The sequence below is a fragment of the Molothrus aeneus genome, chromosome 9 (genome assembly GCF_037042795.1).
Source record: "Molothrus aeneus isolate 106 chromosome 9, BPBGC_Maene_1.0, whole genome shotgun sequence".
In the NCBI taxonomy this organism is placed as follows: domain Eukaryota; kingdom Metazoa; phylum Chordata; class Aves; order Passeriformes; family Icteridae; genus Molothrus; species Molothrus aeneus.
The window spans coordinates 17,217,385-17,242,519 of NC_089654.1; the positions used below are offsets into that span (position 1 = coordinate 17,217,385).

The 25,135-nt window shown below is 39.8% G+C and overlaps 1 protein-coding gene across 2 annotated transcripts; it reads left to right on the top strand.

Moving 5' to 3' along the window:
• The first annotated feature begins 685 nt into the window (after nucleotides 1–685).
• On the top strand, nucleotides 686–22,888 carry LOC136560141 (very-long-chain enoyl-CoA reductase-like). Of its 2 annotated transcripts, XM_066555817.1 has the most exons (14): nucleotides 770–796; nucleotides 6,313–6,429; nucleotides 10,142–10,192; nucleotides 10,701–10,752; nucleotides 11,078–11,122; nucleotides 12,411–12,514; nucleotides 14,580–14,695; nucleotides 14,806–14,911; nucleotides 19,348–19,420; nucleotides 19,512–19,555; nucleotides 20,923–20,980; nucleotides 21,488–21,576; nucleotides 22,574–22,619; nucleotides 22,725–22,888. In XM_066555817.1, exons 1-14 carry the CDS (start codon nucleotides 770–772, stop codon nucleotides 22,850–22,852), a joined length of 1,056 nt encoding a protein of 351 aa, XP_066411914.1. In that variant the 3' UTR covers nucleotides 22,853–22,888. The 2 variants fall into 2 exon arrangements, with proteins under 2 accessions (XP_066411915.1, XP_066411914.1); XM_066555818.1 differs by lacking the exon at nucleotides 6,313–6,429 and having other exon boundaries at nucleotides 686–796.
• The last annotated feature ends 2,247 nt before the right edge of the window (nucleotides 22,889–25,135 follow it).

Genomic DNA, 25,135 nt, shown 5'->3' on the forward strand with positions numbered 1-25,135 from the left:
ATGGTTATAGATCTGTGCAAGAAGGTTAAACTCGGAGATAGCAGAAGGTTTTCAAACAGTATATAGCATAAATCTTTCTGTCTAATAGAAATTTATGGCAGTGAAAAAGGGATGTTCCTTTGTAGCCTGATAGATTTTGTTGATATTTAATTACCATAGCTCTTAAAGAAAAGATATCACGTAATGAAGACTGGGTGGAGGAAACACAGTACCAGCTCTGTACTGCTTTATGCCACGTATGTAATCCTCAGCAGTGGCAGGAACACATCACAGGAGGAGAAGGGATCTCAGCACAGTTCTGTTGTCAGTCCAATCACCCCTGAAACATCAGGTAAACTATCAAAAAAAAGAAAGGAGAATATCCTCTAGCTCATGATCAGTTGCATTTTTCAAGTTATCTCATTAAGATACTTCAGCTCTTTAAAAAAAAAAATATATTTCCCGCAGTAATTCTCAAAGAAAAATAAATCACCCTTCTGAATGAAATGTCACTCCCGGCGGCCGGTGCATATTGTTCTTCTCCCGCAGTTTTTGAACACCGGGAGCTGCAGAACTTGGCGTGCGCGAGGTGCCGGCGGTCCCGCACTGCTGCGGCTGCCCGGGGCAGCGCCGCGGGCTCGCAGGCAGCGCTGCCAGCAGCCGCCCACCGGCACGGCCGGGCAGCGGCCCCGGCCCGGGCGGGGCGGAGGGTCCGGGCGCCGCCTGATTGGCCGCAGCGCGGGGCCCCGCGCAAGGTGCCGCGGGCGGCGGCGCGGCGGGTGCCCGCAGAATGGGCGGCAGAGCCGGCTTCTTCGAGGTGGGTGCGGGCGGCACCGGGGGCGGGGGGCGGCCGAGGCGAGGCGAGCCCGGGCAGGTCCCGCGGCATCCTGCCGCCGGTGGACGTGGACGGGGCTGCCCGGGATCCCGGCGGGCTCTTTTCTCTTCCCCCTCCATCTGCATTGAAGCGCCGGGGAGCCGGAGCCAGCCGCTCCCGAGTCTGCCGAGGGAAGTGACCGCCGCCAGAGCCGGGCAGAGGGGCCCGGAGGGGCACGCTGCTCCCCGGGGGTTTCACTGGGGCGAGGGAGCAAAAGCGGCTGCCGCCCGCCCCGTCCTCTCCTTCCCCGGGCACGTTCCCCTCGCCGTTCCCGATCCCCGCGTCCCCGGTGTTCCCGGAGAGCGGGGCGGGGGGAATCCCCGGGCTTCCCGGCGCTCTCGGCGGTGCGCGGAGGCGCCGGATCAATGGCTCTGGGCTTCTCGCGGGTCCTGCCCAGGGCAGCACCGCGGGCAGCCTGCGCTGGCTCTGGCAGCGCGTCCCAGCCCTACGGAGAGAGCGAGGAATGTTCTCGGCACCTTCTGTCCCCAACTTCTCGGAAAACCCCGCGGCCAGCCGCTGTGCCCCTCGCCGGCAGCCGTCCCGCGCAGCCTTCCGGCCCGGTGCAGGCGTGGCCGCGGGCGGCAGCGCCCCGGGCCGGCTCGGCTGGGCTCGGCTGGGCGGCCGGGAACCGGCGGGCGAGTTGGTGCCCTGGCCGAGAGGACGGCGCCCGGCGCGGCGCCCGTGCCCGGCAGATACGGGCAAGAGCCCTCTGCTAGCACGGAGCGCTCGATCTTGAGTGGGGAATGAAAAACAGCCAGGCGGAGTTTAGTACAGTCAGCTAGCTCCTTGTGCTCACAGAAAGCGCAGAGTAACGTGCACCTGGGGAGCTTCAAGGGTAACATCTCATCCACTTACATAAACAGCCACACCGACTCTTTGCTAGAATTAGTTAGGCTGGCTAATACAAAAAATCTAAAGAGCAGCTTGTATTACAAAAACAGGTCTGTACAAGCTAAATTACAGCAATCCTGAATATGTTTCTGCAGGCTTATACTTGGGTTTCTCAATCACGACTTACCTAAAAAAAATGCACAGGGGGAGGAATGTTCCTCCTCCCGTGCAAATTACAAATCAGTTGTTGTTATAACACTAATAGAATCCAAAGTCATCTGAAAATCATCTACTCCTTTAGTAACTCACCATGACCTAAAAGTTCAGGTTTTACTTTTCAAAGATATAAAAATGATCCAGACATCACAATTCAGCAAAATAAACTGCCTATAGCTCTTTTGGGTGTGAGGTAGGCACCCGCTTTTTCCTCAGCAGTGTTGACTTCCCAGGTTTGTTTTAGGAAAAAAAACCCAAGCTTTTACTGCCTTATGGATTTCTAACAGTGAGGTAGAACTCAAACTGTTGGGAGATCCAAATGCAGGAGCAAGCACATGTGTAATACCCTTCTGATTGCCCTTAGTCACTTCAGGTTTGCTCTTCTGCTTAGACTTATTTGAACTGAAGAGCACTAGTTACTAGAAGACCTCAAAAGCAAGGACATCATTATTGTTACCTGATTTTGCAGATGGGTAAAACACACAAAAGTTGAATGACCTGCTCAGTCTTGCTAGGCAGGACAATAGCAGGAGATCCAGGTTTTTGGAGTCCTAAATCAAGATCTTGTATTTAAGCAATACTAAAGCAAACTCAGCATGATTCATGAATTTACATGTCAGCCTTGTATGTCTTAGTCCTTTTCTTTTTATAGCAGATAATGGGTGGAAACAGATTTGCCCAGCACATCCCGTGTGTGAGGTGTCTCAGGGGTAGGATGTGGACAAAGACTGCCTAAGTAGCACCAGCAGTGCAGTTCCCTATTGCTTTCTGCACTGTTCTCCCTGATTTGTTTTCTGTTACAAATTCATTGACTTTGAATCCTGAATTGCATTTCCCCACCACACATTCAAAGCTGAACTATGTAAAGAGAGAAGGTGAGTATCCCACTTCTCTCAGTAGTTCCTGGGGAGGCCAGGCAGAATTTCTACTGTTGTTATAAACTTTAGGGTTCCCTCTTTTAGGAACTGTATAAATTTGTACTTTCCCCTAAACATTTATAAACCATTTACTCTTTACTGTTCTTCTGTGGTGCTTCCTGATAAGAATCACAAATCACTTCACAATCACCAAACTGTCATCTTTACTTCAGATGTTGGTTTGTTTCTACTTTCACCTCATTTTTTAAATCACTAATAGTTCAGAAGAAGCTTCTCAAGACAACTATAAATAAATATGCATATACTTGAAAATACTGCACCTGATAATTTGAGGAGATTCAACTCTAGACTGAGAGATGTATGACAGAGACTTGTATCTAGACTAATATTCTTTAGGAGTCTTAAATTCTCTAAGTTGCATAGAGAACAACTCTTCTGACCTATTTGAGGTTTGTTTCAGAGCTTATGATACTGTTTATCCTAACAGTGCCTCTTTTCCTCCTTTCCATATGAGGAATGCCTATGTGATGTGCTCAGATATAAATGTCTCCAGTAGAGCTCTGAAGTTAGACTAATGAATTATACTATTTCTTTTTACTTGACAGGATTAGGTCTTCAAAAGCATTTCATGTAAAGAAAATAGTATGGTGTTCTGACTTCCAAGAGGAAAGATCCTTGAACAAATATATTCATACTGTAGAGAATTAGTGTCACAAGAGCCACAGTTGTACTTTTGCTTCCTTAATTAGTCTGGATGGTAAGTGCCTTTTGTGAGCAGCAATACCCAAAAATGTTTTGGAATCTTCACTCCCTGATGATAGATTGAGCTGACATGTGCAGTACAGTCTAAAAGCAATAATGTACTGGCCCCCCTTGTTGGCATTTAAAGTTCCCTCCCTCTTCTGTCTGTGATGAAAACCCTCTGAATGTAAGGGGGTGGCGACTGCTGTCTGGCTGGCATGGCTGGGATGTCACAGCTCCTGTTACAAAGGCTGCTCCCTCTCAGAGCTATGCTGTCTAAAGCCTCAGAAAGTAAGAGCACTGAGAGCAAGTGCTAAAAGCAGAACTGCAGAACATTTCAAGATGCTGTATCCTCCAAGAATTGCCAGAAAGACAAGGCCACAGATCAGACATTTGAACAGTCATTTAAAGGGACAACTGAAAATTTCCCTGCTGTTTGAAGACATCTGCTCAGTTTTCACAAGTAACACTAAAGATAATTATCATAGAAAGAGATGAGATGACAGGGCAAACATTATCCCTTACTCTTCTAACACCACTTTTCCCCACACTTACCAACACTTCAACATTCAGTTGTACTGCTTTACTTAGAAGACAGCAATTTGTCTTTTTTCCTCTGTGAAGCTTGGAAGAGAAACTTAATTTTGTATAGGAAAAGATGATAGTAAAACATTCATTGGCAGGAAGTACCTGGAGCTACTCAGAATTTGAAGGCTACATTTGAAATTATAAGTCTTATATTAGGAAAAAAATGGGCTTCTTTGAGGTGTATTTAGAAAAAAACCAAACCACAAGTTTTGTAAGTTCACCTGTCTGTATAAGCTCTCTAAAATTCCCAGGGTTTCCAATCTTCCTGTGGTATCAAAAGGCAGCGGACCCATCCTTGATGCTGCTAGGTAAAAAACAAAGAAAAAAAACCTCTTCAATTTCTTCAATTCCATGTCAAAAGTATACACTGTATGTACATTTTGACATCCCTACAGCAAATTATGCACAATGAGTAGTAATGAAACTAGAAATACTGAAGTTTGATAATGCAAACACAGTGCTGATACAAAGATATGATTGTGATTTCACAAAGAATTTGTGTAACTCTTCTACCTGAATATTGCCATTGTAGAAAACAACCATAAACTAAAGCCCCAAGGCAGTGAATATTCTCTTGCACAAGGAAAAGGCTGTGCAGTGGTGTTGGAAAACCTGGATGTCTACTTAGCGTTGAGTCAAAGCTGGCTCAGGTTCTCAGATGGAGGCACTCCAATGTGCTTCATAGTGACAGTGATCCTCAGTGAATGATGTGACTTTTCAGTATGCCTGGGAAATTGGCAACATGCAGCTCTGTGTTAGCCAGCCTAAGTAAATATGCACTGAGTCACTATTAACTGGTGGAGGTTCCTTTTCATCTTGTGTATCCTGCAAGATCTCTTAGTAGTAAAAGCTGAAAAGTTCTCATAGATTTTCAAGAGCCAGAATTCACTGTGAAGGCCTTAACGACTTTTCCTTTCTTGAAAAATAAATCAGCCCCCCCCCCCCACTAAGTGAATAGACCTTCCTTTTCCTTCCTGACTGTTCTTATGCTGACTCATTTTATCTCTGCCAATTATATAAATGAATCCATGTCTTTCTGAAGGATGAGCATTTGTAGCTCTAGCTGTTAGCATCCTTAGGCCCAGGTCCACAAAGCAACTTGGGTTTTGCAATGTGTTTGGGTTAGGCACCCAGCTCCAAGGTCAGATAGGACAATTTGGTCAGGGTATCCAAGTTTACTTCAACTCTTACCTCTTTACTGTGTGGTATCCCAGAAGGCATCTGCTGTAGAGAAATACTGAACAGAATTACAATGGAAGGGAGCAGTGATAAAAGGAGCCCAGAGAGACAGATATTCAGGCTTTCTCTTTGGTAGGAGACACTCCTTTTCTCTGAATTCCTCTCCTGCCTGTGCTCTGCCTGTGGGAGAAATTTGGAATGGCAAAAGACATTCCAAAGCAATTTTCCCACTTCCTGGCAGTGTGTCTAACTATTACATGTAAAGCATGAAGAACTAGATCATCTCCTTTGCTGACAGTTTAATTTCATTCAGAAAGAATCTAAATGCTGTGCATTGTGCTGACCTTGGGATAAAGATGCTTACTGGATCAATATCCTTGGGGATTTAGATGAGAGCATGTCTAACTAGCAAATCAGAAACAGGTGGAAGAAATAAAAATGCAGTATGAGTGTCAGCACAGGTCAAACACTGGCTTGAAGAAGAGCAGAACTTAGGAAGCTGAGGAGTAAATACCTAGAGTGTCTCTTGTGAACCTGTTAGACATCTAAATTCTACAAAAGTGAAAATTCATTTTAGAAAACCCTTTGAGTATGGACATCACTGTATGTCTTTATACACAGTGAAATAATGCAATATGATTCTAGTCTTGTGAAATATGAGCCATTGCTTCAGAGGTAAGGATTTGTTTAGTTGGACTGCTTAGAGAATAAGGCTCAGCACTCCACAGGTAAGATGATGAAATTTTGCTTTGTGAACATTTGCTTGTTTCTGGTTTGGGAATTTCTCCCATAGCATGTGGCTAAGCTGTGAGACTCCCTGCCTCAGGACTGTTTACACAGGTTTAAAAGGCAAATGGATAAACTAGTTGAAGAAAGAAATCCATGAAAAATTATTAAATACATAGGCAGCACTTCTGGTGCAAGAGAATCAAAATCACTGTGTCTGGCTCTTCCCTTTCCCTCAGTCACTACATTCTTGCCCTGTTTTATTACTTCTTCTGAGTCACCTGCTGCTGGCTGTTTCAGAAACCAATTCTAGATGGATCCTTAGACCCATCCTCTGCTACAGTTTGTACCTTTCGGTGCAAGAGAAGCTTCAGACTGAGAGTCAGTTGTAAAGCAGCAGCACAAACAGAATTTTCAGTGTAAGTACACTTACAACAATCTCCCTTTGGCTTAACTCTTGACTTGAAGAAAACTTCTTGATATGCCCTAATGTGAGATCACACTAAGGCATGCTTACTCCCTTCAGGAACAGCACAGTCTACCAGAAAAGTCAAAGGAGATAGAGAAAATTAATAATTCTATAGGAAAAATGTTTAGAAAGATTCAGTTTGCCACAGTTAGGACTGTGGCAACCGCTAGATTGGTTTTTTAGAGTTAAATTCAAATAAACTCATTTATGTAAGCATTCTGACAGTTTAGGGAGAATTCATTCTGCTCATTGCTCTTTCTCAGACTGATTGGGTCCTATACTGTGAAATAAACTTTTTTTTTTTAACTGAGTAATTTAAAAAGAAATCAATACAATATATGCTTATGTCAGTGCTTATAAAGTCTCACTCAAGTTTACTCAATCTGCTTATTACAAATGGTTTCAAATTAAACTTCTAAGATGCACAGACATGATAAATGTGTCAGTATTGCCATAATAGTTATCACGTTATGTTTGAAGATCTGTTGATCCTTTAGCACTTTAGCTATGGCTTTAAACTGCAGGAATTCAAGTGAACTATATTTTTGTAATCCTATTACAGAGACAGTACATCTTAAAAACTCTTTTTAAATGTTTTGCTCAGCTGTTTTTCCCTTATGAATACTTTTATTTAACCTTTTTATTTTCTGAATAAAAATTTAACAGCTGAATATACTTTTCTCTGCTTATATTGTGTATTGATTATTCTTTGCCCTCAACCTGTTCTAAACATTAATAATCAAGAATTTTTTCTTTTACTAATGACACTATTGATTTTTAATCCTTATGCAATTGAAGAAATTTGTCTTCTAATCAAAGATATATATTTGTAGTCACTTATAAAAGAGTTTTTAAGGTCTTACACGAATCTGCCTATTGATTAAGTTCTACTCTAAGTAGTCTCAGAAAAGCTGTAGTTTAAAATGTCTTTAAAAATTCACCAAATAAATGGACTGTAAGTCTTACTGCACTAATGCAGGCCAACAATTGGTGTCCTATTGTGCTAAATGCTTTGAAAACACAATGAAATTGAACTTCTCTGAGCCAAACAATTTATGTTTAAAAGAGATGCTACCCATCAGTAAGTGTTCCAAGAACAGATTGCTGGGTGTCTAAAAACTGTTGCCAACCAATGCATTAACTGCCTTGGTGCTGTGCCTCAAGGCTGGAAACACTCTGTTCAGTGCTAGGGTGCTTCATGGGATTGGCCAGGATGTTCAGGAACTACCATTTCTTGCTTTGGATCAGGCTTTTCTGTTCCTTCTGCAGGGAACACCTACACTGGGGGATGTTCTGATAAATCTTAAGAGGTGTGATAGAGGAAACAGTCACCTTGCTTTCACTCTGTTGCTGCACAATTTGCTGTGGACTGAAGTGGAATCTAAAGCTGTGTTCTGGCATCCATCTTTCTGAAAAGGAAAAGAGTGTTTGATATTTGCTTAGATCTTGAAAGTAATTGAAAGTAAATTAAATGTTTGAAGTGGGGAAAAAAAAAGAAACATTGAGCAGTTTAGGTTGCAGGAGCCTTGTGGAAATCATGCAGTCAAACTCAAACTCCTGCTCAAAGCAGATACAGCCAGATCAAATGGCATTGGGTCTTGTCCAGTCCAACTTTAACTGTCTCCAAAAATGGAGATTCCACATCTTCTCTAAGCAACTTCTCATATTTTGCCTAGCTCATGGTGAAAAATATTTCTTGTGTCTGGATTTTCTTCTATTTTATCCAGACACATTCCCTCTCACCATTATCTCTGTGCACTTCCAAGAAGAGTCTGGATCCATCATCTCTACAGGCTTCCTTTAGCTATTTGCCAGTATAGGCAAGTATGACAGTTTGGCATTTGAAAGAATTGTGCTGGAACAGAACCAAATAACAGTGGAATCAAGCTTTATTTGTTTGTTTTCCACACTGATTCTACAGAGATTTCTGTACAGCCACGCCCATGAAAACCACAGAGCAAAAGAAAAACTCTGTAATTTTCAGTCTGGTCTTGTGCCTAGCAAGAATAACCAGGCTAAAATACCATAGGTGGCAGAAAGATATTTAAACCACTGTAATTGACCTGGAGAATATCTCTCAAATACAACCACTGGAGGCCATAGATTAAAACTGCCCCTGGGGGATCCTGATAAAATATATATATATTTGGGTTGGGTATTGAATAGGAAGGACACTATTAAAAGTGTAGGGACTGCTGCAGTCTGCAGGGTATTCATTGACAGAAGAGCTTTGAGATACACCAAAGGTTTCAATAGTCCTTCTAGCAACTTGGCATCAGAAGGGAAAAAAAGTGGTGTACAGCCCCTTCTCTGCCCTGTACTTGTTCTGTGGACTACAAGTGTCAGAATAATGTATTTCAAGAATAGTCTTCTGGGAAAGGAATCCATTTCATTTGCTTTCCCATGGAGATTTCACACAAACAGACATTAAAACTGGAAATATGTGTTATTTTAAATATAAAAAATCAAGGGAAAACATATCCCAACAATCCATCAGATACTTGTTACGTATCACAAAGGAGGAACAGCACTTATCTCCCTCAATGTCCCAGTCAGAGCTTACAGTGCACAGGCAGAAACCACCATGGCATTAGTGTTCCTTGTGGAGATCAGATTTGATAGGTGGGACTGGAGCTCAAGTGCTCCATTGCTGTGCCAGAAGAGAACCCTTTGGGACAAGTGAAACAAGGAAATAAGATACTCAACCAAGTGATCTCTTCAAAGCAACCCTCTGAGAAAGATACTGGACTGTGACTCCTATTTTTAGTGAGGAATCATATTTAAAGTCTAATATTAATCCATTCTCTTGGCCAGTTAATACCAAACATAATTAATTCTAGATGTTTATATAAAAACCCCAACAACTGCAATGAGGTTTAGGGAGTTGCTGCAACTGGGCTTTGAAATCTCTGGGGACTTTTCTGCTTGGCTGTTGATCAAATCATAACATTTTGCCAAACTGCCATTTGATCATGGAAATAAACTGCTCTTTTCTTTTCAGAGCTGTAGCTAAACCTCTGCTTGGAATATAAAATGCTAATATATAATTAATAAAACAAGTGATTGAAGAGGCAAGAGTAACACTGACTGTTCCTATAACAAATGTTTAAGTGTTTGTGAAGCCCAGATATTTAGCTGCATTTGTTCATTATGTCCACCAATATTTTCCACTCTCCTTGCAATTAAAATATTTTGGAAATAATATACAATAATCTTCAAGCTTTATGTACTCAGAATATTTGCTTATATGCACATATATACTTTTTTTTTTCTCAAGCTCTTTCTAATTTTATGAATCATAAAAGTACTGTTCCTTAGTGATTCCTGTGAAACTTCTCTACTCCTTACTTCTTCCACTTGTTCTAGCATAAGAAAATACCCAAGATCACTTTATTTGATCAAACACTTAGCTACGTCTGCTACTGAATATATCCAAGAAGACAATTCATTTGGCTTTTTTTTTTTTTCCAAATTGAGTGCTTTTGGAAACTGGTGATTGAAGCTGTCTCTTGAGAACATCAAGGTTTTGAACTCAATTCATAGATCAGAAAAAAACGGTGTCCCACTCTGAGAGTCACATGAAATTATGAATTTGGGAATCAGCTGAGTTTACACATTATTTAGCCAATAATGATTAATTATCATTTTGTGTCCTCTCAGGTGGAAATCCTTGATTGGGAGACAAAGAAACAGCTATGCTTCCTAGATAAGGTAAAACAAAAATCTGCTTAAAAGACTAGGTGACTTTTTAAGAAATTATTAACTTTTCTTAAGTAAATATGGTGTTTATGAAGAGTATTTAATCTTCTGGTAACCTTTCCTTGGCCACTTGCAATGATTATGCAAGCTTCATACTGACTACAGTGTATTTCAACCCTTTTCCAGAAGGAGCTTTTGGGCAAAAAGGACAACTTCAGTTGTCCTTTACTAAGTTGTTTTACTAAGAGGGTGCCTGTTGTTTGGTACTCAGAAACCATCAGATTGTCACTGCTGTAATAGTAACTCTTGATCACTGCTAGAGAAGCTGCCTCTGAAACAGGTGTCAAAAATTGTCCTGCCTTTTTCCTGTCAGTTCTTTGAATCCTTCATGCCAAGGGTAGACACCTGTACAAAACAGTTATATTGTCTAAGTCACATTTCTATTTGGCTTAATAGTCTTACACCTAGTAGTTGTCATTCAAATCATGCATCTTATATTTACAATATTTTTGTTGCCTAGGTGGAACCAAATGCTACAATTAGAGAGATCAGATTGATGTTTCATAAATTATGTGAGTATAACTTCTGCAGCAGCTCACATCAGAATATCCAGTACATAAATAGGAAAAAAATTACATAATTGAAACATAATATACGCACACATAATGCTGATAACCTGCACATGAATGTGATCACAGCGAGATTTCAGTAAAATTATTTTATCCTATCCTGATACAGCTTTGGTTTTTTTTCTGCTGTATAATTATCACCTATATTAGTGTTGAATAAATATTTATAAAAACCTTTAAACAAAGCTCATCTTGTATTGTGTTCATTATAGCAGTGGGTGATCTAAACTGAACATTGTGTATCACACAACTCTGTATGGTCTTACAGATCCTCGGTGGTACCCAGCAAGGCAGTCAATAAAACTTGATCCAAGTAAGTACTTGTGAGGTCTGGAGTAACTAAACTGAGCAGGGCCCTGGCATGAAAGGTGTACTTAAGGGTGTTGGCACTTAAGAATCTGTTTCTGGCTATGTTAATTAGCACTGTGAAAGCTGAAGAGAATCCAGAACAAATATAATTCTTTGGAAGAAAACATAGTTACACCCTGGTGCTTGGTAATTACCTCAGGAGTTTGCACATTGTTCCAATGCACTTTCTAACTACTGAGCACTGTTGCTTTCCAGAGAGGCAGCACAGGATCTGGATATTCACTGCCCTTAGCTGCAGTCAGATGATCTCCAGGATGATGCTCAGCTGGAGCACCAAAAAGGGCTGTGAGTTTGAGCTATCAATTCACATAATCCTCTGTTCTCAGGCAGGAATTACAGTTCTTTTGAGGGAAGCTAATGCAGAACACAATTGCTGTGGACATAGCAATTGCTGACAAAGCTGATGACAGCTGGCTGACTTCATTAATACACTTGTAGGTATTGCTACTAGAAGCCTCTTACATGGCCTGAGTCCACAAAAGTCTAATTGCCAAACTGTGTTAATTCATCTTAGCTAAAATATAACACTTTCTTCCTTTGCTTTCATTAAGGATAAGTTTAAACAATCCCTTAAAAGTATGCTAGTGAAGATTTGCTCATTGTGTAAAATTATCCATGGAAAACAGATGTATCTTGTTTCCTTCTTTGAAGGTCTCCCTTGTCAGATTCCTCTATGAATTTACATAGTGAGACTTGCCATGAGAAAATACTGGCCTTCTGGAGGTTCCTCCATATCTAGGCATTAAAAGCTCAAGTGCAGTGGAATCACCTCGTAGCTGGTTGGTTGGGAAAAGAAAGGCAATGAAAATTTCTATAGGAGAGTTTTCCCAACACAGCTTATCCTATCTTCTGTTTGTCTGGTGATGAGCAATGAGAAGAGCAGAAGAGAGAGAGAGGTGCAGCTGACTAGGAGGTCAGGGAACTGTCATAAAGGGCATTGCCCCATCAACAAATTCTGCTGTTGGCAGTGATGAAGAAAGCCTACTAGACTAGACAGGCAGATAGGATTGAGAATTCTTTTAACTGTTTTGGTGTGAATAGAGGACCCAGGCTTATATGTGATTACAGGGATAAATAAAAATGAAGTGTAAATGTTCTTGGTCTGTTTAATGAGATTCCAATAAACCTACATCACATCAAGGTGTCTCATAGATAAAGCACCATATAAAGCTAGTATGCTTCCAAAGTGGACTTGAATGTCACTAAGATGTAATTACTTCTTTCCTTCTCAGAAGGAAAGGCCCTGAGGGATGAAGAAATCCTGCAGCACCTCCCTGTTGGCACAACTGCTACATTATACTTTAAAGATTTAGGGCCACAGATAGGATGGACTACGGTGAGCTCTGCTTCAAGTCTGAGCCATTTTAATGGCTAGTTTTCCACAGTTAATCCTTACATCACTTTTTGTTTCTCTCCAATATTTCTGCATGATGTCTGTTGATAGTGGATGCAGGCAATGAATCCTCATTGCTTCAGTTCATTTAATCAGGGAAAGCAGTAACAGATTGAATGCCTATTCAGTTCTCTGGGAGAGCAGCAGTGGAAAACCTGCTGCAGGGTAGGTTGGCTCTACAGAACTTAAATGCAGATTGTCAAATGGATGTCTACTGCAAAATCATTATGAACTAGGTATGTAAATGCCTTTGACAATCTGCTCCACCAGATGTGTGTAACTCCTGACAAAATTAGGATTATACTCCATTGACTTTGTCCTGCGAAGAGGCATAGGAGCAACTTCACATGTCAGTACTTGAAGTGACTTCAGCAAGAAAATGCATAAAATTTAGTTGCTGTCTGCATGTGACTGTGTCCCAGGATTCCAGTGACAGGCCAATGACAGCTGATAATTTCTGCAATATTAGCAGCAATCCACAAAGACCTTGCATATTTACTGTCTTAGCTCAAATGCAAATTTTATCACAACTCACTTGGCAGGCAACACAGCACTGCTGTTTATGCAGTGAGGTGACCAATGACCCTTCTAGCTCTCTAGAAGGTCCTTGCTGCACAGTATTACACTAGTTCCAATAAACAGCACGATGTCAAGGGAAAAGTACCTCATAATTTAAAGGCATATTTACCATTTCTTAGCTATGAGATATTAATAAAACCCTGTGTTGATTACAAATAGCAAAGACAATGTTAATAGGAGGTAAAATTTAAAAAGTCAAATATGTTTTGCAAGACTGAGTCTTCACATCTTTACTTTGGATGCAATGCTGATAAATCAAGCAGCTATTACTCAATTCAAAAACCCAGGAAGACAGACAAAGACTTCTAATGGCAGTGTAGACTTCAAGACACACATGCATTAATATCCACCAAAATATCACAGAGCAGAGTAAGCCCAGGCTTCTACCATTTCATAATCTTTTGCTCTCCCTGCCCTTCAAGCTACTTCATTCAAATATAAACTAACAAATAGTTTAGTATTATCAAATCAAAAACATGAGCTTCTCATCTACAAGCAAACCTGATCTTCACCAGAGAAAATGCTGATCATAACAGAAGTCAATAACTCAACTTTTCTGAGTATCAAAACAACTCTAAACACATTAGAGAACTGGGATTGTTTGGTTTTCTTTTTTGTTTGCTTTCTTTAGTTGTTGGGTTTTTCTTTGTTTGCTTGTAACAGAAGTACAATCAATTTCCCTTCTTTCTCTGTAGGTGAGGTATGGGCCTACCTTCCTCACTTATAGATGGGTGGAAAATTCAGCTGTTAATATTTGGTCCAAAGTTAACTTCAATTTAAGGTGATATTCCTAAGAAATACACACCTATCTGAATGAATTCAAGTTAGAGAAATAGCTTCTCTGGTTTCCTCTCTTTTTTTCCCCTTTCTTTTTATTTTCCTTCTAGTATTCCAATTAAAGCTTGTTTGAACATAGAATGAAATTATTGTTTCCCAGGACAACTGCTGTGCTAACTGTTCACACAGATGGGGTCACTGTGAATACTTACAAGCTGTGTTTCGAGTTTAAACAAAATTCATTCAGTAGAAGCAGAACTCCTATTTCTCAAGACAAATTCTTCACCAAATTTCATTTTAAACCAAAATAAAGCAACAGCTTTTGAGTGCAAGAGAAGGGTGAGAGCTGCATAAATGTAACATGCATGCATATTTGTCATGATCTCTGGGCTGCCATTGTTATCTTTTCATACCCATACTGTGTCTGCTGCACTGGCAATGGCTGTTTGAATGCAACTGAGGCAAATAATTGCAAAATATTTAAATGCATGGCTACCAGTTTCATAGCCAAACCTTCTACTCCCTCCCTGCCTCTCTTAATGCCATCCTGGACATGTGGAGGTGTTTATCCCACTGCATTAGTTGTCACAAAGAGACCAAAGCAAAACCATCATCTAATTCAGCTGTTTAATGATCTTCTCTCTTTTTGCAGGTATTTTTGATAGAATATACAGGTCCATTGTTCATCTATTTTGTGTTTTATTTCCGCATGAATTTTGTCTATGGACTGGATGAGAGGTTTACATCAAGTCCACACCCAGTAGTTAAGTAAGTCTGTTTGCAGGCTTGAGCAGTATTTCTTGTAGTCTTATTCCAAATGTCTTGCCACACATGGTTTTTTTAAGCACTCTTAAATGCTTTTGTCTTGCTGTTTCTAGCTTGGCATGTATCTGCCATTCTTTCCACTACATCAAAAGGTTGATTGAAACAGTATTTGTTCATCGATTCTCCCGTGGGACTATGCCACTGAGGAATATTGTGAAGGTAAATTGTGCCAGAATCTATCCACAGCTGCCCTTATAAATCCAGCCTAGCCAGCTTATGCTCTGCCTCTGCACCACAGACATTTTGTGTGGCTTTTGTAGCAATGCACAGCATATCTCACCCATAAAGCTGCCCCAACTTCTTTCAGAAGATTTCTTAATGTCACTATTGTATAACCCACATGCTGTCATACTGTTACTAATATTATAGAAGTCTCATTACTTTTTAGAATTTTAAACCTTCAGCATATCCTTCCTTTTCACCCAGCTAGATCCTTGGGTGTGAACGTTTTAGTAACAAGTTAACTTTAAAGGTAGTACAGGCAGGCACAATGGTGGGAGAGCTGCTTTCTTTAAAAAACAAATCTATTTTTGTAACAGTCATTTTATATCTGCTTTGCCCCTAAAATTCTCTTTGTTGTTAAGGAACTGTTAATTTACCTTTGATCCAGTGCAAAGCAGCTCAGTTGTTCAGCATTTTCTTCTCCACAGGAGCATTCCCTGATGTCACCAGTGCTGCTGTGGCACAGGGCAGCTCTTGGGGTGCAGACTCTGTTCCCTGGGTGTCTGAGAAGTAGTACAGTGACTGCATGGTTATGCATAAGCTGTAGTTATTTTGTAAATGTTTGCAACAGAGAACACACTAGTAGTCAAAAGTACAACTTACTCTAAGGAAGACAAGAGATTATCAACTAGAAAAGCATTTGGGAATTTTAACATTTGGGATTTAGGCAATTCCTTGCAATTTGCACTCTGGCAGTGATACTTGTAGCAGCTGAAGCTCTGCCTTGTGGCCAACTCCTTACAGCTGTCCAGTGGCTCTGGTCCTTCAGGTGATAGCTTTCAGGAAAGGAGGGTCTGTAGTGGGGCAGTGGCCCTCCAAAAGAATCCTCCCTCGAAATTTATTGTTATTTAATTTATTGAAATTTAATTTATCTTCCTGCATCAAGAGTTGTTAAAAGGTCCACAGATTTCATTCTTGACACAACAGATCTTGCAGATCTCTTGTTCTTGACACAACAGTAGCTAATGCATGCTAAACAGCAGATAAACGAGCAATTTTACCTTGAAAAAACAATCAGTGTGATAATTATTTTTCTCACTTCCATCTCTGACAACTACTTGTTCCTTTCAGACCATACAAACTGTTGTTGCTAAAACTGACATTTGTACCAGTCATTCTGATCACTTCCTCATTTCCATCTTCTCAGGCTGGTGGCACTTGCTTTCATCTGTAAAGTTGCTCACACTTCTTATTCTACCTGTTTAGCAGTGCTTGGGTTTCATTTGCTTTTATAATTTCATTGGCCTTGGTGGTGTTATGCCAAAATTCTGCCAGTGTAAAAAACATCACATCTTTTTTTCCACATTTTTCCATCACATAGAAGTGGTAGACAAGGCTTCTTACTTTCAGGGTTTGATCACATACACAGCAGCTATAGATAGCTTCTTTTCTAAGTGCAGTGGAATGCTATGGGTACAGGAGATACTTTAGCCTCAATAAGCAGAAATCTGAGATGGGAATTGATGAGAGATGGGATTTTCATCCCTTTTTCCCAAATGGAACTAGGAATAAATTACTCCCTACAATGCAGCAGCTTCACCAAAAGCAGAGCATACTAACATAGTATAATTTTTTCTAAGACGTGATTTTTCTAGGCATTGGAAAGGTAGAATACCTGATTTATCTGGACCTAGTAAACAACTCCTGAATAAAATAGGTGAATAAAATAGGCATTAATACAAAAATTGTGTGGTGATAAAGAAAGATAATTGAAAGAAAGATAATTATGGCTGTGCCAAAAAAGGATCAGTCAGACCTTTAATAATAGGGAAGTACCAGAAGAATTCCTCAAAGATTAGTCTCATGATTGATCTTACATGGTCTTTCTTTACCCATGAACATTCTTGTGAGTAAAAGGAAGGGATATCATCACTTTGTAGAAAAACATCTGGAGGAAAGAGAACATTAGATCTAAATAAATACTATTTCAAGTATTTAAATAGTATTTATTTAGACAATATAAGAAGACAAACAGAAGGGTACATGCTGGTCATGAATAAACATAGGCAGGATATCAAGAACTATGGATTGTCAGTTGCAGTGGAGAAGACAAAAGTCCTAACTGTAATTTTGGAAACTTAGGAATAATTTATTTCTGGGATCCCTGCAATATCTGAACTTGACCTGCAGCATTATAAGAGATTGTTGTAAAGCTTTATTATCCAGGATTCACAGAAACTCTTTCTTTTCTCCAAGTGGGTTTATGAAGTCTGTATGTTCCTATTTGAACCTCACTGGAGGTGTTTGTATGAGGAATATGGATTCAAGTGGCAGCTGGACATTTACCAGTATTACTGTAAATGTCCTTAGCAGTGGTAGACCCCACTCATCTTGAAGTTTCTTTTCTTATAACTGAGGAATAGTCTTGCAGCAAATCATGTACTTTGGGTGATTAGCACTTGTTCAGTTCAATTAGAACATGTATTGTTGGGGACTGAGCCACGATAATTCATTTATTTAATTCTACTTCACTGAAATCCATTGCCATATGTTCCATCCTGTGCCAAGCCTTGAAGCTAGGAGAAGGTTTTCCTGAAGATGCCATTCCAAGATTACAAGAAACTGTTTCCACCTAAGTTTGTACAGCAGTCAGTAAATTGTAAGTGTCTGTTGAAGAAGCTAATTTTAGGGAGGAAACAGTAGTTTATGGTTAAGACACTACCTATACTGTTCCTCACTGGAATCATTCTCTTGGTTCTGCTGCATTTCCTGGGGGAAAAGGAAGTCATCACAGGGAAGCTATTTTTTCTGCTCATTCATCCCACCTGATTTCTAATTACTTGTTAATAATTTGCTCTTTTTCATCAGTTATCTCTTACACAATCTCATTACAAGGACATACTAAGTGCTTGTATTACAGCACACCCAAAAGGGTATCCATTTTGTCTGAGGTCTCTGGGCACTGCAGAGGTTCAATTAGCCCTGAGAAGAAATTGGAAATGCAACTGAATGTTTGATACAGCTGCTTGCAGCAGATGAAGGGGCACCAGCATTTTCAGAAAAATGCACCATCAGACACTGCAGTCAGCTAGTGCAGGTTGGAGACGCTGAGGTAATCACTTTTCCAGGGTATTATTGCTAGAAATGCAGTTCTGGTATATACAGGGGGAAAAGACTGCAAAATTCAAAGCAAAACAAAAAAGTTAAACCAGGCAGGAGAGCCTTGGATGGGATTTTTGCCTGCATGAGCAGGAAAGGAAGTGGTGAAGGAGAAAGCAGAAACACCTAGGAATGTCTAAGGTATAGGAACCTATTTGGAAGGCCAGGAAAAGGAAAGAAGACCAGAAAGAGTAAGAGGATCAGAGTTTTGCTTAAAATTGAAAATAGGATGCAAGAAAAGATAAGGCAAAGAAAAGAAAGATAAAGAGCTCAGCTGTGGTCTTGCTGAAGTCCAGGTGATAAACAAACATACCCAAATACATCAAAAACTCAGGCACTAGGTTGGGTAAAAGAAGACTAAACTGATGAGAGGCAAATGTATGAATTGATGAGGGTTAAAGTCTGTCTGCAAGAGAATGGCACCTAGAGGTCAGAGCACAGAGCAAAGAAGAGAAAGGGCCCAAGAAAGGGCCTCCTTCCCACCTACATATATATAAGGAGGGAGACAATAGCATGTCACCAAGACACCAAAGCAGCAATGACTGTCAGAAAAAAACCCACAGGAGGCAGGGCCAAGGAGGCCAAATAAGAGGTAAAGGTTGTCATTTTAAGTAATTTTTTCACGGATGAAGCCTATGAACAAGCACTGAGATTGGTCAGGAATGTGTCAGTACAGCCATTAGTGACAGCTGTGTTATCAGTTTAGACAGTGGAAACTGCACTGCAGAAACACAAGCAGCAAAAGGGACAAACTAGAGAAATCACAGTGAAAGTGTAGAGGAAAGCATCAGGCAGTAAAAGTTAAAGCATGGGAAAGAAAGAAACTGATGGGCTGAAGAAGAAGAGGAGAGGAGATTGAGCAGTACAAAATAATAAGTACAGAAGAGAGGACAGTGCCCAAATCTGGTCTTACAGTCTCAGGGGTCAGCAAAATAAGTTTCTCTTTAATATATAGTCTGTATGCTCTTCAACTTTGCCCAATGGCTTGCCAGACAAGATAATTTTGTTTTCAGTCATATGATCATACTTTCTATAACTGTTTATAAACTTAACAGCTCTAAGATATTTTAGAGGAACTCTTAACTCTATTAGTACAATTTCCTTTCTTATTTCCTGTTACCTGTTCCCCCCCCTACCACACTTAGTACTGCCATTTCTTGTTGTATTATCAGCAAGTTGAAGGATTGTCCTGATCTATTGTTTTCAATAGTCCTTGCAGCGAATAATGGCCTAAAACTCTGTACTAAAGCAAAGAAAAATTGCTTATTTTTCAGAACTGCTTATATTACTGGGGATTTGCAGCTTGGCTTGCATATTACATCAATCACCCTCTTTACACTCCTCCTTGTAAGTAGCAAAACAGCCCTCAACGATTTAAGTACTTATGTATGTACTTCCTGTACTAGTACTAATGACATGCAAACTCTTTTTTTAATAGCTTATGGGAAAAAACAGATAAATTTTGCTGTGATCATGTTTCTGGTAGGTTTCTTGCTTTTTCTATAAAATGCTAAAATATCTGCTTTGATTCTTCTGTCATATAAGTGGAGGAGTGAATAGGATAAACAGATACTTAGGACTAGGACATTTGGGACATACTACTAAAGCTAACCACTTGCATGCAAAACAGATAAATCTGTCAGTTTTTAATGCCATTTTGTACACAAAGCAATATTTTGATACTGTGTCTATTCCAAGACTAGGATATTGATCTGCTGGGATGATCTCTCATAATCTTTAAAGGTTTGTGACCCTGTGTTTAAAAGTCAGTGAGTTTGTTTTGTGAACTGTTTATTGAGCGTTAAAAATCACAACAGATCATAAATCTCAGAGAACTGGCCAACTAAGAGAGTATGTTGCTGAGAATTTCCAGTGATAAAATTTCATTTTGCTGAGCTTCAAAACCTGTTTATAGCTTTCTTTACAATTCAAAATTCTTCAGTCACTGTTCATTCTCACAAATCCTAGGAACACTTCATACATGCAGAAGCAAAGTCAGTGTAGCCAATAAGATGTACCTCCACACAAAGACTTTTCCTATGTATGTGTAACTTGTTCAGAACATCAGCTACTCACTTGCTTTTTCAAATTAATCATCAGTGACTGCAGGATCCCGAAGCAGTTTCCCAAGATGAAAATTCTGTGAGGTCATAATCTATTCACATTTTATTGAGAAACTCCATAGCTGAAAGCACAGAGCTGGGAATAAACTCAGGAGCTCTGACCACTAGTAATTTGCTAATAGTTATGCATTGCAGACACTGGAGACTGTCCATAATCATATAAATGGGTCATTTCAATACACTCTCTTCATAATTGATTGGGGCAGCATTCTTTAAATTTCGGTGAGGAGGCTGGGTCAATTATATTTCATGATTCATATCAATTATACTCTAGAGAAGAAAACTTACTTAGAGACCAAACTGTATCTTCCTTGGGATTTTAATAACTTTTGAGAAATCAAGACTATGCAAATAATTTTCTGGATGTTTTTAAAGACATAAGAATGATCAAAAAATACAGCAAGTATCCCCTGAGTTCACTTCTATCCCCTGTGGTTTATTTAGATTTCAAGGGGATTATGTAAGTAATAAATTTGCTACTTTGGACATGGAGTCCACAGTTTCTGAAGAATATAATAAAGATATAACAGAATATAATATGGAGTCATATTTGAATGGAGATGTTTCATCCTTCTGTCAGTAGTCTTAGTTAAGGATATTTATTATGTTAATAATAGATTATTTTCCTTTTCTTAAATATTTTGAAGAACCCCAGGAAATAACAAAAGGAAGAAAAACAAATAGAAGGGAAGAACATTTTTAACTCTGTCATACTTTTTCTTGCAGCTGTGTGAAGCTGGAAATTTTTCCATTCATGTTGCACTCAGTGACCTCCGGAGAAATGGTAAAAACCGCATCATCATTTTCAGTTTTGTGCAGCCATTCAGTACTTCCTTCAGTTACCCTGCTTCAGGAAAGACCTGATCCTGGGGGGTGTTGATACCTGTCAGCTGACTGCTGTGGGAGCACAGGTTGCTCAGCACTGTAAAGACTGGATTCTAAGGGAAATCAGACAGTGCAAGGACTCTGACATCAGACCGTTGAACAGCACTTCTTAACTTACTGTAATCTTTATTGTTTGGGCTGGGTTATGTTGGGAGCAGTTACATTGGTTACACTGCCAGTGCAAAAGGAAACAATGCTGCTACAAGCTATGTTTTGGTGAGCAAGGCAAAGTTCCCTCACAGGTATCCCACTCCTCTTGTGAGTCCAGAGGACATCCTCTCTTCCCACATCCTGTTTGTCCCTCTGACACTCATGAGACACAGAAGTAGACAGAGCTGGGTTGTCTTTACAGGAAACAATATATTTAGGAATGTGAATATTTTGTGATTTGTTTTCTAATCTATAGGATCCAAAACCTGTAAGATCCCATATCCAACAAAGAATCCTTTCACATGGCTGTTTTTCTTTGTATCTTGCCCTAACTATACATACGAGGTATGTATTTCCAAACAAGATGTTCAGATTTTAGTTTTGCTGAATATATTTTTGTTTCTTTTAGAATGTTTTACTTGGAAGAAACCTCTGAAACCATTCAGCTCAGCACATTTCCCCTCCTTCCCTAGACCCCATGAAATCAGGTTGTGGACAAGAATTTGTCTGCTCTTCCTCCCCTCCCTTGGGTCAGTACTGATGTGACTAACCTTACACAGACAGCCCTGACCCTGGGCCAGTGCTTCCAGGTGGCTGCTAGACAAGACATGCACTGTAAAGCAGGGCAAATTCTGCTGCCAGGAACAGGGAGATCATCACTGAACATGGGTTGCAATGAGAGGATGGAGGTGTCTGGTGGATTTATAACCTAAGAGCCTAGAAATATCACTGCAGGCAGGGAGATAGTGGTCAGACAAATAAAAGATACTGTGATAGAGAAAATGAGCCAAAGTCTTCTTCCCCATTTCAAGTTATGCAATTACTTTTGTTGGTGGTGACTGCTTTAGAAACTTGAATCAGTTTATCATTTCATATTCCTTAATCAGGAGCTAAACTCCTGACTGAGTTCAAAAGCAGATAAAGTCAGTGCAACTCAGTGTAACATTCATTCGTGCACAGAAGGACAGTGTCAGGTTTGAAATTCAGTGGAGATCAACAGATGTTAATGAGAACAGCATTGGGCCTTGGACTATAGAAAGTTACCATTGCTAACAGTGATGGAGGCCTGATGAATACAAATTAGGCAGAAAAACAGGAAGGACACTGTTTTAATGCTTTAAAGTGTCTCATTGTAATAGCTGTGGAAGCAAATATGAAGGTTTTGTTTGTGATAATAAGGCACTGTTCACCTTTTTAACTAAAGGTCATTAACAATAGAAATTGATCTGGCTGACCTTGATCTTTTTATTTACCTATACTAGGACAAGGTTATTTTGATCAATAGAGACATAAATGCAAATGCTGTCACCAGAAATATTTTAAATTTCCTTGGCCAAAACAGGTGGGGACCTGGATCAGTTTCACTATCATGACTCAGTGTGTTCCAGGTGAGTAATGTTTTGGTACTTCAACTGAAGTGATGTCAGCAGCAAGAGCATGTTTTTAATCTGATAATGAAATGTATCTTTTTTCCCTTCCTTCCTTCCCTTCAGTGGGACTGTTCACCTTGCTTTGCTTCATTCAGATGACAGTCTGGGCAAAGGATAAACACTGCACCTACTTAAGAGAATTCAAGGATTATCCAAGTCATAGAATGCCAATTATTCCCTTTTTGTTGTAAGAAAAGAAGGCTCAATTTGAATATTGCACAGAACTTCAAGAAGAAAAACCTCATAAATGTTCTGCCAAATAAATGAATTAATTAAAAGGATTTTGGTGCATGTTGAATCTCCACTGCTAAGGGAAATTGTATGCACTTGAAAGCTGCACTTCCTTACCTTCAAGAATTCTCAACTCAGAAGCACCTTAAAAGATAAGGCTTCGTTGCACAGCTGCAAAGAAAAAGTCCCTGCAGTTCCCTGTAACCTGACTTAGATTTTTCTGTACTAGTCTGTTTAGATTGATGGATCAGAGATCCTGAGAAGTCTGTGCTGAAGAGCAGCTCCAAATTTAGCAGTGGGATTCTGCAAGACAGAAGTACTCTGGAAGGAGGACACACCAGCTAACTACTGAGCTCAGTTCAGCTAGAAGGGCCAGCTGGCCTCAGGACAGTTGCATGATCTGCCTTCTTTGACTTGAAGAGAGTGTGCTGCCTGGAGGCAGGTGCTTTATAAGAGATAACATTACCAAAGAATATGAAGGGTTCCTGGAATAAAGAAATAAATAGGCCGTATCTCAAAAACCTGATTTGGGTCTAACACCTAATTTGCCAAAAGAATCTTAAGTAAGAAATATTTGTAGTATTTGTGAATGTAATATCCTGTGCTGGGGTTTTTTGTTTGCTTTTGGTCTTCTTCATTAGTAGTTGCATACTAGTAAATAAGATTCAGAAGCAATCTAACCTATGTCGTATCTTTGATATCTGGCCTGTTTTGATATAACATCTCCTTAATTGACCTTTTACCTAGCATTTTACATCAGGCTTCTCTCAGTAGTTTTTAATACACTTTGTAAATACATGAAGTGACTGCTAGTCCTTGGAACGCTCTTCCTATTTTCGGAGCCAGGGAGAAAAATCAGCTTCATTTTGGACTTCCTGTGTTTCCTTTGTCACAGGATGTTCTGTGGGACTTAGCTGGGTTTTGTGTAAATCTAGTTAAAAAAGGATATTGAAATCTATCAGAATGACATTTTAAAGAAGCTATTTTAGAATTTGAAGAGAATGCATAGATACTGTTTTGTTTCATAATTAATTTATTTATCTATAATAGATGTATAGAAAGATTTTGCAACTATTTGTAAGGGTGAAATATGCAATAAAATCTATTTTAAAACCAGTTGAAATAATTATGGCAAAAAGAGAAGGCTACAGCTGGTTGCTGAAGTTTCATAATATTTTGTACAGTAAAAAGCAAGAGTGTCCTTATAAAAAAATCTACATCAATTAAAGAAAAATATCTTTCAAAGCAAAAAAACATGACCCAGATTTTAATTCTGTATAACATAGAGAAGATTTCTTAGAAATTATTAGATATGATGATAGATAACTGAAGCAATACATCATTATGAATTTGTTTTCAGTGTTGTTTTTCCACTAGTTAAACTGTGAACCAGAGAAAAAGAACTAAATGTCAAATGATTTCCCACTGAGCACAGTGTGGAGTACAAGCAGGTTTAAGTTTTCCTTCTGAGGAGGTAGAAAGCACATACCCTATTCACGCCTTACACCCACTTAAAGTCCAGTCGCAGGAAAGAAGAAAAAATTGATCCTGTTTAGTAACAAAGAGACCTTTCCATGTCTCTGAAAGAAAACAAAACTTTTGGCAGATTTGGTCATACTCTCTTTCTTTTTAATCTCCATTTTGACATTTGGCCTCTCTTTGAGGCAACTTGAAGATGAGTATGAGATCATTTTAATTAATATTTTTTTAAGAGCAAGTTTCTTGTCTGGGTCTGAGCTCTGAATTAATTCTTTCCATTCTTGCTGAGACAACCGTCTGTTTTCACTGGCAGCCTGGTGAGACAGTGAAGCAATCTCCCAGGACTAGCCCCATCAGCCAGCACTGTTCTGACCTTGATAGTCCCATGCACTCAGCACAGCAGGGATCTGCTTCTAAGCTGGGCAATGCTCTCAGCCTTGGGATCTGTCTGCTGACTCACAGCAGTTGACATAAGGGTTAAAGAAGAAAAACCCGCCAGCCTAAAAGTACCAGCTAGAGAATCCATCTTTGATGTTATTTATATGTCAACAAGGAGGAATGAGACTTCTCTTCTTGTATCTTATAATGGACTTTATGTTAGAGGAAGATTTTATTCTATAGCAAGGACCTGCCTTTCCTTTGACACTCTCAGCATGTAGTGTTACTGGTAGAGCAGTAGAAGTTGGCTGTTGCTAGGGCTGTTGTTGTTGAGAGCACAGTGCTCAGAAAGGTGCAAAAAATCAGTGTAATACTGAGAGTGCAAA

Bases quoted from the DNA above. Each gene is read 5' to 3' on its own strand.
- LOC136560141 (XM_066555817.1), top strand. From the start codon at position 770: ATGGGCGGCAGAGCCGGCTTCTTCGAG. The intron at 12,515-14,579 runs GTGAGCTCTGCT...CTCTTTTTGCAG, and splicing joins CACAGATAGGATGGACTACG to GTATTTTTGATAGAATATAC. The intron at 21,577-22,573 runs GTATGTATTTCC...TGGCCAAAACAG, and splicing joins GCCCTAACTATACATACGAG to GTGGGGACCTGGATCAGTTT.